General features: G+C 40.2%; 2 protein-coding genes across 3 annotated transcripts in view; both read left to right on the forward strand.

Annotated features, from left to right (window-relative positions):
- The window catches only part of cherp (calcium homeostasis endoplasmic reticulum protein), a 49953-nt gene extending 45275 nt beyond the window's left edge, over positions 1-4678 (forward strand). For both annotated transcript variants that reach the window (XM_026323127.2, XM_026323128.2), the window contains 4 exons: positions 1707-1820; positions 2418-2512; positions 3232-3417; positions 3608-4678. In XM_026323127.2, the coding sequence (XP_026178912.1) occupies positions 1707-1820; positions 2418-2512; positions 3232-3417; positions 3608-3645 (433 nt within the window). In that variant the 3' untranslated portion in view covers positions 3646-4678. The remainder of the gene's footprint in view (positions 1-1706; positions 1821-2417; positions 2513-3231; positions 3418-3607) is intronic.
- An 8821-nt stretch (positions 4679-13499) lies between these two features.
- trappc8 (trafficking protein particle complex subunit 8) overlaps positions 13500-14930 on the forward strand; it is a 61939-nt gene continuing 60508 nt past the window's right edge. The window contains exon 1 of the mRNA XM_026322957.1: positions 13500-13786. Coding sequence (XP_026178742.1) covers positions 13630-13786 — 157 coding nt within the window. The 5' untranslated portion in view covers positions 13500-13629. The remainder of the gene's footprint in view (positions 13787-14930) is intronic.

A 14930-nucleotide genomic window follows, 5' to 3' on the forward strand; every position in this document is an offset into this window, starting at 1 on the left:
TGTATGTGTGTCTGCATGTGTCAATGTGTCTGTCCATGGGTGTCTGTGTATATTTGCATGTGCATGGTTGTGTATGTATGAATGTTTGTGATGTTTGTGTGCATCTTCCACTCTAGGTGATGTCACCCCTGTAGCTGTAACATTCCGCTCCATAGAAACCAATGTAAAATTCAGAAAAGGCCTAAAAACACCATAAAACATAAACTGTGATTAATCAGAAATCGTAACAGATATCGAAAAGCTGAATACAAGACTAATATATTAATGCCTTCTGCCCAATTTAAAGGTGAAATGTTGTTTCTAGCTGAAAATATGCTGACAGAGTTAAAGCTGAAAGAGGACAAAGTTGAAGGGGATTTGAACATTCTCACCATTCATTTCAATGGGATAAAAAATTTGAAAAAAGCTGAATATTTCAAAAAGTATAAAAGGTATAAAAAAGTTGTATACAAGCAGAAATGTCCTTAAAGCTGAACATTTTGATACCTGAATGGTCTTTCTAGCACAAAGTATACGGAAGATAGCAACCGAACCGAAAAACGTACGGAAGAAGTCAGAATAATAATAATAATAAAGACACAGGATAACAATTGTATGAATGCTGATTCAGCATTCACACTAACTACAAGTATGAATAACAGATAAACAATAGCACAGCTTCTATATCACATCGTGAGTCTGACAGCGCTGCTCTGTATCAGTCTGGTCACATGTTACATGTTTAGCAATCAAAGCACAAATATACAAGAACAGGATATGAAGACGAGTTTATAAGTCATTGTATAGGTTTCAGATCTTGCCTGAAAGGGAGTAGTTCTAAAGCAATTTATGGCAGGATGTAAAGCAAGGGAGGTTTCTTTGTCAAGAGGGTTCTCTCAGTGGTCTGCTCTTCATCAAATGGAGTCTTGACAGTGCAGTACTTGCTGGGCCTGTACCATCCCCTGTTGTTTACCTTAGTAGGTCACTAAGAGTTTTACAGCCATAAATTGTCTAAAGGATATCACTCCTGCCTCAATCAGGAATGTGAACATATTCTGTTGCTTTAGGTCCGCTACAGGGAACAATACCCCTGGATTGGCAGATCGGGTGGTGGTCCCTCTTTTTAAGATGGGGACCGGAGGGTGTCCTCCAACTATAGAGGGATTACACTCCTCAGCTTCCCTGGGAAAGTCTATGCCAGGGAGCTGGAGAGGAGAATCCAGCCGATTGTAGAACCTCAGATCAGGAGGAACAATGCAGTTTTTGTCCCGGTTGTGGAACACAAGATTAAGTCAGACCTGTTCCCACTGCATGTTGGACTCCGACAAGGCTGCCCTTTGTCGCTGGTTCTGTTCATTATTTTTATGGACAGAATTTCTAGGTGCAGCTAGGGGGCCCCTAGCTGCTCTGGGCCAGAGGGAGTCCAGTTCATAGACCACATGATTTCATCTCTGCTTTTTGAAGAAGATGATGTCCTGTTGTCAGGAACTTCAGCGTGCATTGGGGTGGTTTGCGTGTAAAGCGGCTGGGATGAGAATCGGCACCTCCAAGTACGAGGAGCTCTGTTAGAGATAGGGTGAGGAGCTCCGTCACGCAGGAGGAGCTCAGAGTAGAACTGCTGCTTCTCCACATTGAGAGAAGCCAGCTGAGGTGACTCGGGTATCATCATTCCATTTTTTTATATCTGTTGTACTTAACCTAACATGCGTTATCCTGTCTCTGTTTAGGTCCAGGAGTAGATCCAGATCAAGTCGAAGTCGCTCTCGCTCCAAATCCAGATCCCATTCACGTTCACCTGCCAAGAGACGCCGTGGCCCCAAATCCCAGAGTTCTTCACCTCCGTAAGTCCCCTTTAATGCTCTGAGGTGCTTTCAAACTAATTTTATACTTTACTGTAATATAGATTGCTGTGAAAATTCTTGTCCCTCAGTACATCTCAGATGAGAAAATGACATCCTGTCTTTGTGTCTTTTTTAGATCGAAGTGTTTTAGCTGAAAGGTCAGAAGTCAACCCTCTCATAGGAGAGTCTGACCAAGTGAAAAATGCATATATAATGTCTTTAAACAGAAGATATCACATCCTCCCTAGTCTCATGGGCAAGGTGCATGAGAGAATACCAATTCCTAAAATATTGGAATAAGATGTTTCCCAAAGCCAAGTCTTTTGTTGATAAACATATTTTGCTGAAAGCTATGAAGGACAGAATTGTACAAACAAGCTTCTGAAATAGATATTAATAATAATATTCACACAAACTTTACCACTTTATGGCAACATAAATGGCTGCTTGACCATACTGTTTAATTCTGTTATGTAAACCTATGTATTCAATCAACTGAGACCTCTAAAGCAAAGATCTGGTCAAGTAAAGACGATATGAAAGATACATTTGACATAATTCATCCAGTGAAAAAAGCTCCTATTCTGCTCTCTGCAGCTCCACGTCCTTGCTGGCTGGGCCTCCTTCCAAATTGTCTGCAGATACTAGGCTAGGAGAGGAGAACAAGGGCCATCAACTGCTGATGAAGATGGGTATGGACATTTTTTTCTCCAAAGAAAAAATATTTACAGAAATATTTCAGATGTTTTAATGTGGACTTAGTCTGCTGAAATGTACCAGCTTTTTTACGAACTTTTCATCAAAGTAAAAATATATTCAATTCAATTAAATTTATTTGTATAGCGGCATATCACAATACAAATCATCTCAAGGCACTTTACAAAAACTGAAAAGGGGAGCTTAGTGCACCGATGGTCCTCGGACAGTCTAGGCCTATAGCAACATAACTAAGGGATGGTTCAGGGTTACTTGAAGCCAGCCCTAACTATACGCTTCGAGGAAGAGGAAGGTTTTAAGTCTAGCCTTAAAAGTACAGTGTGTCTGCCTCCTGAACCCAGACTGGGAGGTGGTTCCACAGGAGAGGAGCTTGATAGCTAAAGGCTCTGCCGTTGTGCTTTTGGAAACTCTGGGAACCAACAAGTAGACCTGCACTCTGAGAGCGAAGTGGTCTATTGGGATAATATGGTACTATGAGGTTTTTAAGGTATGAAGGAGCTTGATCATGAAGGGATTTGTATGTGAGAAGAAGGATTTTAAATTCTATTCTGTATTTTACAGGGAGCTAATGAAAGAGAAGCTAATATAGGAGAAATATGATCTCTCTTGCTAGTTCCTGTCAGGACTTTGGCTGCAGCATTCTGGATTAACTGAAAGCTTTTCTTTTGTTCATGTGTTGTCCCGTCTGCTATAGGCTGGAGTGGCTCAGGTGGTTTGGGGGCTAAGGAACAGGGCATCCAGGACCCCATCAAAGGAGGAGATGTCAGGGATAAATGGGACCAGTACAAAGGTGTGGGGTTGTCACTGGATGACCCTTATGAGAACTATCGCAGGAACAAGAGCTACAACTTTGTCGCCCGCATGAAGGCTCGAGAAGAAGGTACATATATAGACCTGTTTGGTTTAATTTGTTACTGTATTGCCCCAAGTATGAGACCATTTTATTTTTTCATTAAATTAAATTCAGACATTTACAAAAATTTATTGATTGCACAGCATTTTCATACATTAAATATTTTTATGACATAATTAGATGACGATACCATTTCAAAAATGTTTGTTTGATACAGTGAATCGAGAACCTCAGGAGGCCCCTTCAACTGACTGATGTCATCAAATGTCACGAAAACAAACCTTCTCATCTTCCCCATCACCATCTCCAGCCAGGATCTGAGTTTTTCCAGGTTACTTGTCAACAGTTCTGCATCCTCTCTGTTTCCTCATAAACCAGATTAGCAATACACAAAGTAATTTCACACTTGTGAAGCCTGCAAAGAAGGTTTTTGCACTTTGCTCATTACAAGCTTTGATTGTAGTTGGAACAGTGAGCATTAACTCTAGTAACACCTCAGAATTCAAGTAGGATTTTTAATTCAGCAGTCTCCAGACACTAATAGAAAGGGGGTCTGAAGAGTGTCAGATATCCTTAAGTATGTAAGCTGATAACAGCAGGCTTACTCAAACTGTGACTGAACATTTACAGTAGTTTCAAAAATGGATAAAAAATGAGGGAAAAAAATTTAATTCTCTTTTCAAAGTGAGTGGACCTTATTTAATTCATTAAAGCATCATGCCATACAGTGGACAGGTCAACAGTTGAGGATACATGCTGAATTATTTCAATTAGGAATTTATTTTCTCACTTTCTCAATTTCTACTTCTCTCACTTTGTGAGAGAATTAGTTCACCCAAATTAAAGAAAACTATCTCATTTGCCCCTTAATGTATATCCAAAAATTGTATTCCCTTATTTTGCAGGGTATTTTGGAAAATTATTTTATTATTGGAGAAAAAAATAATAAAACAATAATTTAAAAAAACTAGTACTCACTAATCCATCGATTTAACAATTGAAGTTTTATGCATAATAGGTCAAAACAAAAAATAATCAAAGCTGCTCGCTGTAGCTGGTATCAAAGTGTATTGGTGGATATATCAAAATTTCTGCAAATGAAACTGAATATGTATATCTTCTAGATGTTACTAGCAGTAAGTGGAAATGTTTTTGTCATTTGTGTGAAGTAAGCCTTGAGAAAAAGTAGAGCATGAAGGTATGATGGCTTCTCTGTTGAATATTCTTGGTTCTTCTTAGTTGTTTGTTGGTTTTTCATTATACTTTGTTCATGTAATGACTGCATCTATGGAGATATGTACATCTGACATTTAGTTATACTAGAAAAATAAATCCTACAAAACATAAAAAGACATAAACGCGAAATCTTTTTTTTTTTTTTCTTCATATGTGCCTTTATACACAGGTTGAAGGAAAGTCCAGCATTTAATGTACAGTTCATATTTTTAGCTGAATTGAGTTTTGCCACCACTAATAGGTAGTCATTTTAGTACATTAATCAATACACAAAAGTATACACTACTCACAAAAAGTTATTCGACTTTGTGTGAATATATTCGACTTTCAAGCGAAATTTATGGAAAATGTAAAAGGTTCATACTACAGTGATATATCATGAAAGTAGGGCATTTAAGTAGAAGTATGCAATGGTAATTTCATCTCAAACAATTTATTGAAACAAAAGCTAACAACAGTGGTGGGTATACCACAACAAATTTTAATGTCTCAAATAACTTGTCAATTGTTAGGTGTCGTCTTGGTCTCATGATGTCAAAATGTGAACAGCATGATGAAGAGGACTGTTTAAATACAGACTGTCATTGAACCAGAACATTTAGTGTTCGATGGTCATGGATCAGACACTTGTTGTGATTTTTGTGGTTAATGACCTTGTTAGAGAACACCATGTTATGCAATAAGTACTGAAACATTGAACAGTAGGACATGTGCATTCAAAAGTTTAGAGAAGGTCAAATTAAGTTCAGCTGTAAAGGTTATAGTGCATTTTAGGTGCATTCTGAAATTCTGAAAAAGTCAAATATCCCTAACTTTTTGTGAGTAGTGTATGTACATCAATACATGTAAATCAATATTTAACTCTCCATGTTTTCCAGTATAATTAATTATACACTCATGATAAAGTTCAAATCACAACATACTAAATCGAAAACTTTTTCTTGTAACTCTAACTTAAAAGGTCACATAATCAAAATTTATTTTATTTATTTATTTATTTATTTTTTATTCTAGTAAATGTCTGTAAATGTAAAGGTGGAAAGCCTATTTGTTAAGAGGTTTGGTTAATAATTTTTGCACACACACATATTCATATATATATATATACACACACACACAGAAGCTATCCATATTAAACTATTTTTGATGAAATACGAAGTTACATTCATACAGAAGAGGATTAGGGACAATATTAAAAAGTAGTTTTAAGTGTAAATCAGAAATAGGGAAATTGATGCACATTTTCTGAAGAGAAAATACTAACCTATTGGCACAAGGCACGATATTATCCTGATGAAAAATTGTCTTGACATTACTGCTGATACTCCATACTGAATTGTATCATCTATTTGGCAAAGAAATGTATTTGCATTATGTGGTCATCCCAGCATATACCCTCTATTAAGATATGTTTATACAGGCAGCTAATCCCCCTGTCCTTTGTTCTTTCTGTGAGTTAATATTTTATTTAACTGCCTGGCTGTTACTTGCCATCTTATTATTCCCTTTCTTTCTATATACTTTTCACAAGTATGTTTCCAGTTTTGTTACTGTTCTGTTTTGCTGTTTCTGAACAACTTTTAGAAATATTTTTATATATATCTATATATATCTATATATAGACATCTATATAGATATATAGATATCTATATATATATCTATATAGATATATAGATATATATTAAAAAAAAAAAATTCCCGTCTCACCCCTATGGGTGGTGTGTCTTCCTCAATCTCGGGTCCTCTACCAGAGGCCTGGGAGTTTGAGGGTTCTTCGCAGTATCTTAGCTGTTCCTAGCACTGCGCTCTTCTGGACTGAGATCTCTGATGTTGTTCCTGGGATCTGTTGGAGCCACTCTCCCAGTTTGGGGGTCACAGCCCCGAGGGTGCCGATTACCACGGGGACCACTGTTGCCTTCACCTTCCACATCTTTTCTAGCTCTTCTTTCAGCCCTTGGTATTTCTCCAGCTTCTCATGTTCCTTCTTTCTGATGTTGCTGTCACTTGGGACTGCTACATCTACCACTACGGCTTTCTTCTGCTGTTTGTCCACCACTACTATGTCCGGTTGGTTAGCCATCACCTGTTTGTCGGTCTGTATCTGGAAGTCCCACAGGATCTTAGCTCGGTCATTCTCCCTCACCTTTGGAGGCGTGTCCCATTTTGACCTTGGGACCTCCAGCCCATACTCGGCACAGATGTTCCTGTACACTATGCCGGCCACTTGGTTATGGCGTTCCATGTACGCTCTGCCTGCTAGCATCTTACAACCTGCTGTTATGTGCTGGATTGTCTCAGGGGCATCTTTGCACAGCCTGCACCTGGGGTCCTGCCTGGTGTGGTAGATCCCGGCCTCTATCGATCTTGTGCTCAGGGCCTGCTCTTGTGCTGCTATGATCAGTGCCTCTGTGCTGTCTTTCAGTCCAGCTTTTTCCAGCCACCGGTAGGACTTTTCGATATCAGCCACTTCTTGTATCTGTCGGTGGTACATGCCGTGCAGGGGTTTGTCCTGCCATGATAGTTCTTGCTCCTCGTCCTCTGCATCGGGCTTCTGTTGCCTGAGATATTCCCTAAGTATTCCATCGCTTGGGGCCATCTTCCTGATGTACTCATGGATCTTGGCCATTTCATCTTGGATGGTGGCTCTGACGCTCACCAGTCCCCGGCCTCCTTCCTTCCTCTTAGCGTACAGTCTCAGGATGCTGGATTTGGGGTGAAGTCCTCCATATCTATATATCTATATATATATTATATATACACACTGACCATATGTCTGTGAAGATTCTCAGTCATCTAGGTGAAGTTATGTAGAGGTTGAGTCATGGCAATTGGGCTTCTAGTTTTTAGGTCGAAACTTTTTACTATGGATGAGTAGTGAAACGAAGTAGTGACCTAAAAACTACAAGTCCAGTTGCCATGACTCAACCTCTAGATAGTCTTACCATATTTAGTGACCTATAGAAGTTCTGTTACCTTGTAGCTCATTTTTGTTCTGTGGAAATTGTAGTTTTTCCATTTGAAGTACAGAATAAATAGGTAAACAGGAACTGACTCCTTCACCCTCCGTTAAGCAAATTTGTGATTATTGAACAGTAAATTAATGAATAAAAATTAAACTGAATATTGTTTCATGCCAAAGCATTTGCTAAAAAATACTGAAATACCAGTACAACTTTAGACACAGTACTATAGTTGAATCAGCTTTTTGCACCAGTTTGTACAGCCGCCTTGCATCCTTCTGCATCTTGAGATCTTGGAAAAGACTGCAAAGCCCTCTGGAGATAGCAGTGCTTACTGACGATTACGCACCTTCTCTACCGTAATGCCAACACCCATGGGAGAAGAAGGTATGGAGAACTGGGTGGAACAAGCCTGTTTAATGATAACAGAGTGTGAATGCTCCAAAAAAGGGCTGTTTGTTTCACCAATTAAAATATTTGGAGACATTTGAGAGTACCTTTGGATCATCTGGGGAGGACCTGTACTTCAAGTTTCGTTTGATGCGTCAAAATCCAGGTGAGGCTCTGTCTGAGTTCCTAAGACTGATTGATAAAGCTTTTAAAGTAGTGGAACGTGATAGACTGTGTCTTAGATCGGGTGGAACAGCTGATCGGGGTGCTGTGCGTTCAGATATGATATTGCTTCAGTTGGGGCTCTGTGAATGAAGAGAACGCCCACCCTCATTTCTGAGTTTGTAGAAGAAGATACATGAGGCCGAGGAAAATGAAGCAGCCAGACAGGAGGATCGCAAAAGCCAAATCGATACAATTGCATGAGGATGAAAGAGTTAGCCCCTCAGTCATTCATGAACTTAAATTGGAGATTCAGGAGTTGAGAACACACATAAGTGGAGGTGAATTTAAAGCTGCGGCCACATCATCCATGGTGCTTAAATCTAAAGAAAAGCCTTTCAAGTGGATTGAGAAAGCAGATAATTTGGATGTTCAGGAGCTGAGAAGAGAAGTTCAACACCTACAGCAACATTTGGCAGTTATGCCAGTCATGGAGGCATATTAATTACCACTGCTATGCAGATGACACTCAGCTGTATCTACCTATGAAACCATGGTAACACAAACCAGTTGACCAGACTTCAAGCGTGTCAGTAACTTTCTTCTTTTAAATTCAGAGAAAACAGAAGTTATTGTATTTGGGCCTAAAAACCTCAGAAATAACTTTTCTAAAATTATAGCAACTCCCTGGTCTCGAGCACTACTGTGAAAAACCTTGGAGTTATTTTTGACCAGGACATGTCCTTTAACTCACACATAAAAGAAATCTCTAGAACTGCCTTCTTTCACCTGTGCAACATTGCCAAAATTAGGAACAAAATGATGCAGAAAAACTAGTCCATGCATTTGTTACCTCAAGGCTAGATTACTGTAACTCATTACTATCTGGATGTCCCAGTATCTCCATAAAAAGCCTCCAGTTAATCCAGAATGCTGCAGCCAGAGTCCTGACAGGAACTAGCAAGAGCATTAGCTTCTCTTCATTGGTTCCCTGTAAAATACAGAATAGAATTTAAAATCTCTCTGGGGGCCGCTGGTGGTCTAGCGGTAGCGCGCCCGTTCATATACGCAGGGAATGCCAGTTCCAACTCCTGAGCTGGCCGTTATATAACCTGCATGTCTTCCCTCACTCTCTCCCCTAATTTCCTGTCTCTCCACTATCCTATCAAAATAAAGGCAAAAACTGCCCAAAAAAATAATTAAAAAAAAAAAAAAGATTTTATAATCTGTCTCTGTAGATTCTCAGTTGCCAGGGGAGGTTATCTAGAGGTTGAGTCATGGCAACTGGACTTCTGTTCTTTAAAGCTGAAACGTCTCATCCAAGTGGGTTCATCAGTCTGAGAAAGGCTGGACTGGAACCTCCAAATTTATTTCCCAGGTTAGTTTCACTCCACCCTTGGCCCAATAGGCTCACTAAGTGGGCTAAGCAAATCAGGTGACAGTCGTTAGACTCACGCCCCCAAGTTGGTTTCACTTCACACCTAGTCTAAATAGGCTCGTTAAGTGACCGATGGTGTGAGCTCAGTTGGGGGTTGTTAGGATCTAATGGTGGACTCATTCTGATACCCCAACTGTTTGCAGAGTCTGTCCTTCCTGAGAAACATTGGATTTGTTCCTTAATTTGCTGGGAACAGATGAAAGGGCAACCTGGTATATTGAAGATAGATTATGTTTGAGTCCTCCACCCCTGTTGAGAGAGGGTTTCTCTACCTGGACATGGATAGATTCTCTGACTCCTCTTTCAAACCATCTATCTTTCCTGTCCAAAATGTGTACCTCACTGTCTTCAAAAGAGTGTCCTGTTTCCTCTAAATGGAGGTGCACAGCTGACTGTGGTCCTGAGGAGCTGCTCCTCCTGTGTTGGACCATCCTCCTGTTGAGTGGTTGTTTGGTTTCTCCAATGTAGAGTTCCGAGCATTCTTCCTAACACTGGACAGGATACACCACATTGCTCCTCTTTTGTTTTGGTATCTGGTCTTTAGGGTGAACCAGTCTCTGTCTCAGTGTGTTGGTGGGTTTGAAGTGGACTGGTATATGATTTTTCCCAAAAATCCTGTTTCAGCTTTAAAGAACGGACGTCTAGTTGCCATGACATAATTTAAAACCCTTCTTCTCACCTCTCCTGTGGAACCAGCTCCCAGTCTGGGTTCAAGAGGCAGACACTCTCTGTACTTTTAAGGCTACACTTAAAACCTTCTTCTTTGACAAAGCGTATAGGGCTGGCGTCAGGTAACCACAGAATACTCATTGAGTTACCTATGTCTTTACTAGTAGTCCAGTCTGGTTGTTGACCAGGTAGGTTGAATAGCTCCCCAATGCTTCTGCACATATAAAGTAGCATGTTTTTTTTTTACCAAAAGATCAGACACCGCTGTTTCCATCAGAGTGAGAGTCTGCGGGAGAGACAGCAGGCTCATTTTGTGGCACCAGCACTAAGCAGACCAGCAGCATTTCAAGAAGTGGCATAGCAATTCTGATGTGGGCCACTGCATTTTGGACTGGCAGCCTCAGGTGCCAATACAGTTTGACCTGCACCCTACATGGCCCCCAATGCACAGTATTGTTGTCCTCTTCTTTTAAACATAACTTGTCTTCAATTTACGAGGCTGCCTTTCAGGTTTCGACCTGAAAACTAGAAGTCCAGCGCCCATGCTTCAGCTTCTTGGCAAATTACATTGAGTAATTGTTAGATTTGAGGTTTTTGTGCTTGAGCTCAGGCTTGATTTTAGATTCTTGTGTTTATTAGGCACAAAATGAGCGGCTGTGATAGAGATTACAGGTCAAGCTGATTAGAAACTAACTTGGAGACAGAAAATTAGGGTTCACTACGAAACAAGCAAATCCTCAAAAATGTCTCCTTTCTTGCACAAGGCCTCCCCCAATGTGAAAACAGTTTAACTAGTCCAAGTTACCTAACAAACAGATTGGCAACACTTCTGAATTCCAATTTACAAATAAATGGATACTTAACTGAGGTCCATGGATAACAAGCAGGTTCCAGTTTATCCAGGCAGGGTAAGGTTTTACCCGTTAAGAGTCAAATTAACAGAAATGAAAATCTATGGGAATGCCAGATACAGGTAACGAGTAGTAGGCAGGAGTCAGATCAGGAAATCAGGTCAGATATTACTTGGTTCGGGTCAGGCAGAAACTAAAGTCCTTACTTGGATTCTGGTAAGGTCATAAGACCACAGATCAGAGCATCAGCAATCAGGTCATGCCTTCAGGAGTCAGGTTTGGTTATCAGTTTAGCTTTCAGTAAAAAAAGGTAAGGTATTCAGGGATCCGGTTCAGGTGAAACCAATCAAAATTAAACCAAGCTGCAAAAACTAGAGTACAGGAAATGAAATGTCAAATAAAATGTCAGATGGGAAGTCTGGAAATCCTGGCAGGTGAACTGGAGATTCTGGCTGCAGCAGAAAAAACTAGCTGGTTGAGTAGCTGCGGGTTTTGTCAGAACTGGAGACACAGGCTGGGAGACGGACGAGAGCTGACCAGCTTCGAGTGTGGCGCATTTTCCCAAATCTTAGCTCCAAACACCCTGGGTGAATGGCTAGATGAGTTCCTGCAAAGATAGACCTTGAAGGGTGTTCAACCTGGGGGTCTGGGAGACAGGTTGAAGAGTCTGGGTGATGGATTGAGGATTCTGTGGAAGGGTTCCAGAGATGGCAGAAGATTCCGTCCAAGGCTTGTGAGCAGGGGGCTCGAGCTGACGAGCTGGAACGTCGGGCTGAAACGGGGAGAATCAGACTGAAGATCACAAAACTTGGACTGGAGATCCACATGTTCTGACAGGGCAACAGAACCTGACTGGATCAACTTAGCCATGGTGTCAGGCTTTGACGTAGTTTTAATGGAGAAAATTTTAGGACCAGTTGGGGAGTATGCAGTTGTGTCCACAGAGCTGCTAGATGAACCTGGAGGGTTTACGGAGGTTACATTACATTGTGTGAGGGCAATGAGTTTCAATAACTCGAGAAGGACTGCTAAAATGGGAATCTGTTTTTCACATCCCTGTAACCCTGTAACCCTGTAAGTAATTGCTGATATTATACTTATTAGCTGGGTGGCAAAATCTCCACGGATCCTTGGGGATGGAGAAAACAGAATCCTCTTTTGGATGGAATGACAGAAAAAAAATCTTTATAGTCTTCTGCAGATTCCATGACTTGAAAAATCAATCAATCAATCAATCAATCAATCAATCAAAATTAATTAAACCAAGCTGCAAAAACTAACCAAAGGAATAGAGGAAATGAGATGTAAAAATAAAAGTCCAGGGCAGGAAGTCCAGAAACCAGGATCCTGATAGTAACAATGTATGTTAAGGCAATTGCACAGTGCTATGATGATCTACTGGTTACGTCAACACACTTTTTGTCTAGAAGGTCTTGGGTTTGAGATAGCACACACCAACTGCCACTATCTGGGTGACCACCAGGGTGGTAACACTTCTGGTAGTTAGAGGACACAAAGAGTATCAGCTCTGGTAGTATAAGGTAGTAACAAGTGGCTTGCCACCAGAGCTGACACATAGACATACAAATATGGTCACTCACACCCACTCCCAATTTTGAGTAATTACCTAAATGTAAACATACATCTTCAGACCATGATAGAAGACACACCTGATTGGAACCTTGATGCTCTGGATGAGAGACCTCTGTCTTACCCATGACACCATTAAAGAAGTGTATAAATAAATTGAGACCTACATCAATTTTACATGAAAAGAAAAGTGCCTTCGAATTTTCTTTTTTGAGTAATAGACATAACAACAATAATACTGTGGCTGCTTCTGCAGTGTGGGGTGCCACCTCAGGGTGTCAATAAAATTGCCATGTTTAGTTAAAAAAAGTATACTTTTAAGTGTACTTTAAGTGTAAGACTAGTAAACTTTGAGTGCACAAATGGTTCATATCTATGTTTAATTTTCTACGGCAATTGTCCTAAAAAGTTTTTTTTTTTGCAAAGTGCCTTAAGATGATTGTGATTTGGCACTATGCATATAAAATAAATTGAAGTATATAACTAGTACCTATAAGTTCTTATACTTGTCAGAGGTACATAACTACTATCTAACTAAGATAAGAATACTTGGGTATATTATTTAGTTTAGTATATCTCAGATAAGTAGGCTACTACAAAGTAAAGTATACAAGCCAATTGTAAGTTTAAAAGATGTATAGGCTACTAATAACAGACTTGAATAAACATTTTTGTAAGTGTTCCCGTCACAGGGTTAGTCAGCCCAGATATGACACTGATATCAAATTGGCCATAGTTTGGCAAGTAATAGAAAAGGAAGAGGAAGTACTTATTGAGCCTTGGTGTCACCTGATCCTCAGTCCTACACAGGAAGTGGGTTGGCTAGTTCAACATGGCTGCTGTCTGCAAATAGAAGAGGAGTTGTCTTAAGTAATGCAATAAGCTTCTTGGAGCATAGAACAGTTTAGTTCAGTGTGTTAGGTGCTTTCGATCCTGGTCCGATATGGCCAGATGTGTACAGTCTGTGCAGGAGTTCATTCAGGACTCTTTTGTCCCGATGGTGGCCGTTTTATGTAGTGAAGAAGCGGAGAGAGTGACTCGCAAGAACAACCTGAATTTTGCTGAGCTCCTGAGGCCTTTCTGCAGACTAACGTCGGAAGGTAAGGATTGTTGTTTTAACTTTAGAGCCCACCGTAACCCTCGACCTTCAGTTTCAGAACTAACTGGGCTTTAGGGAGGTCGATAGTATCTTTAGCCTGAGATGGGCTAAGTTGACTTGCAAATGATTGGGCTAACAGGCGGCTAGCTTGGGTTAGCCGCTGTGCATTCACAGGACGGGAAGCTAAGTCCAAACTTGACATCTGAGAGGGCCCAGTGGCGCCCGACTGAGGGAAACCTGGATTATCAGAACGAACAAGAAACAGTTTAATCAGTAAGCAAGCTAACTGGCTAATGGGTTTTAATTGCAGTCCACATATGAAGGCTGCGCTATTGTTAACTCGATGGTTGAGACCGAGATGCAAACCATTTCACTAATCAGTGCCGAACTAGTAGGATGGTACCATATGAATTAACAAAACTGCTACCTGACAAATTTTCACAGTCTCAATAAAAGCAAAAAACTAACAACAATGGAGTTCCGCTTGGGGACAGGAAAAATATTAACGACGAAGGGGTGGGAACAAGATATTTTGTTCTGGCCTATTTATGTAATAGGTGGTTACACTATATGTTGTAGTTATTTTAATGAATTTATTTTTTCCAGATGTGACGGGATGGTTTTCGTTTTGGATTGCTAACTTACTGTTCACCATGAACTGAATAACTGTTTATATGTCTGTGTCCATGTCTATAATCCTTTATTTAAAAATTAAAAGAAGGGGGTTTGAAATATCAATGTATATGTCTTAACATTGAATGTTTCTACAGTTTATGGAGTTCAGTGTTTTTTTTTTTTTTAATATATATCACCAAATCACAATAAAAAAAATAATCTTAAGGCACTTTACATGGAAAACTCAACGAAACCCTAATCAGCAAGCACTTGGCACCTGTGGAGCGAAAACCTTCAGCAAAATTGAATGCCGTTTTGGTGGCCAGTCACACCAACTGGTCTAGGCAGTCGGTGGATAGTAGAGAGAAAAGAACAGCAGCAACAGAAACAACAGACCAACACTGTACAGGGTGTGACGTGATCTTGAAGCATGGGATCTCGCAATATTAAAACATGACAATATGGGCTTTGTAAGTTAATATGCCAGGAGTAAAACACTAATATAACACCAGGAGCTTGTAGACTTCCAG

The sequence above is a fragment of the Mastacembelus armatus genome, chromosome 4, assembly GCF_900324485.2.
Source record: "Mastacembelus armatus chromosome 4, fMasArm1.2, whole genome shotgun sequence".
Taxonomy (NCBI): Eukaryota; Metazoa; Chordata; class Actinopteri; order Synbranchiformes; family Mastacembelidae; genus Mastacembelus; species Mastacembelus armatus.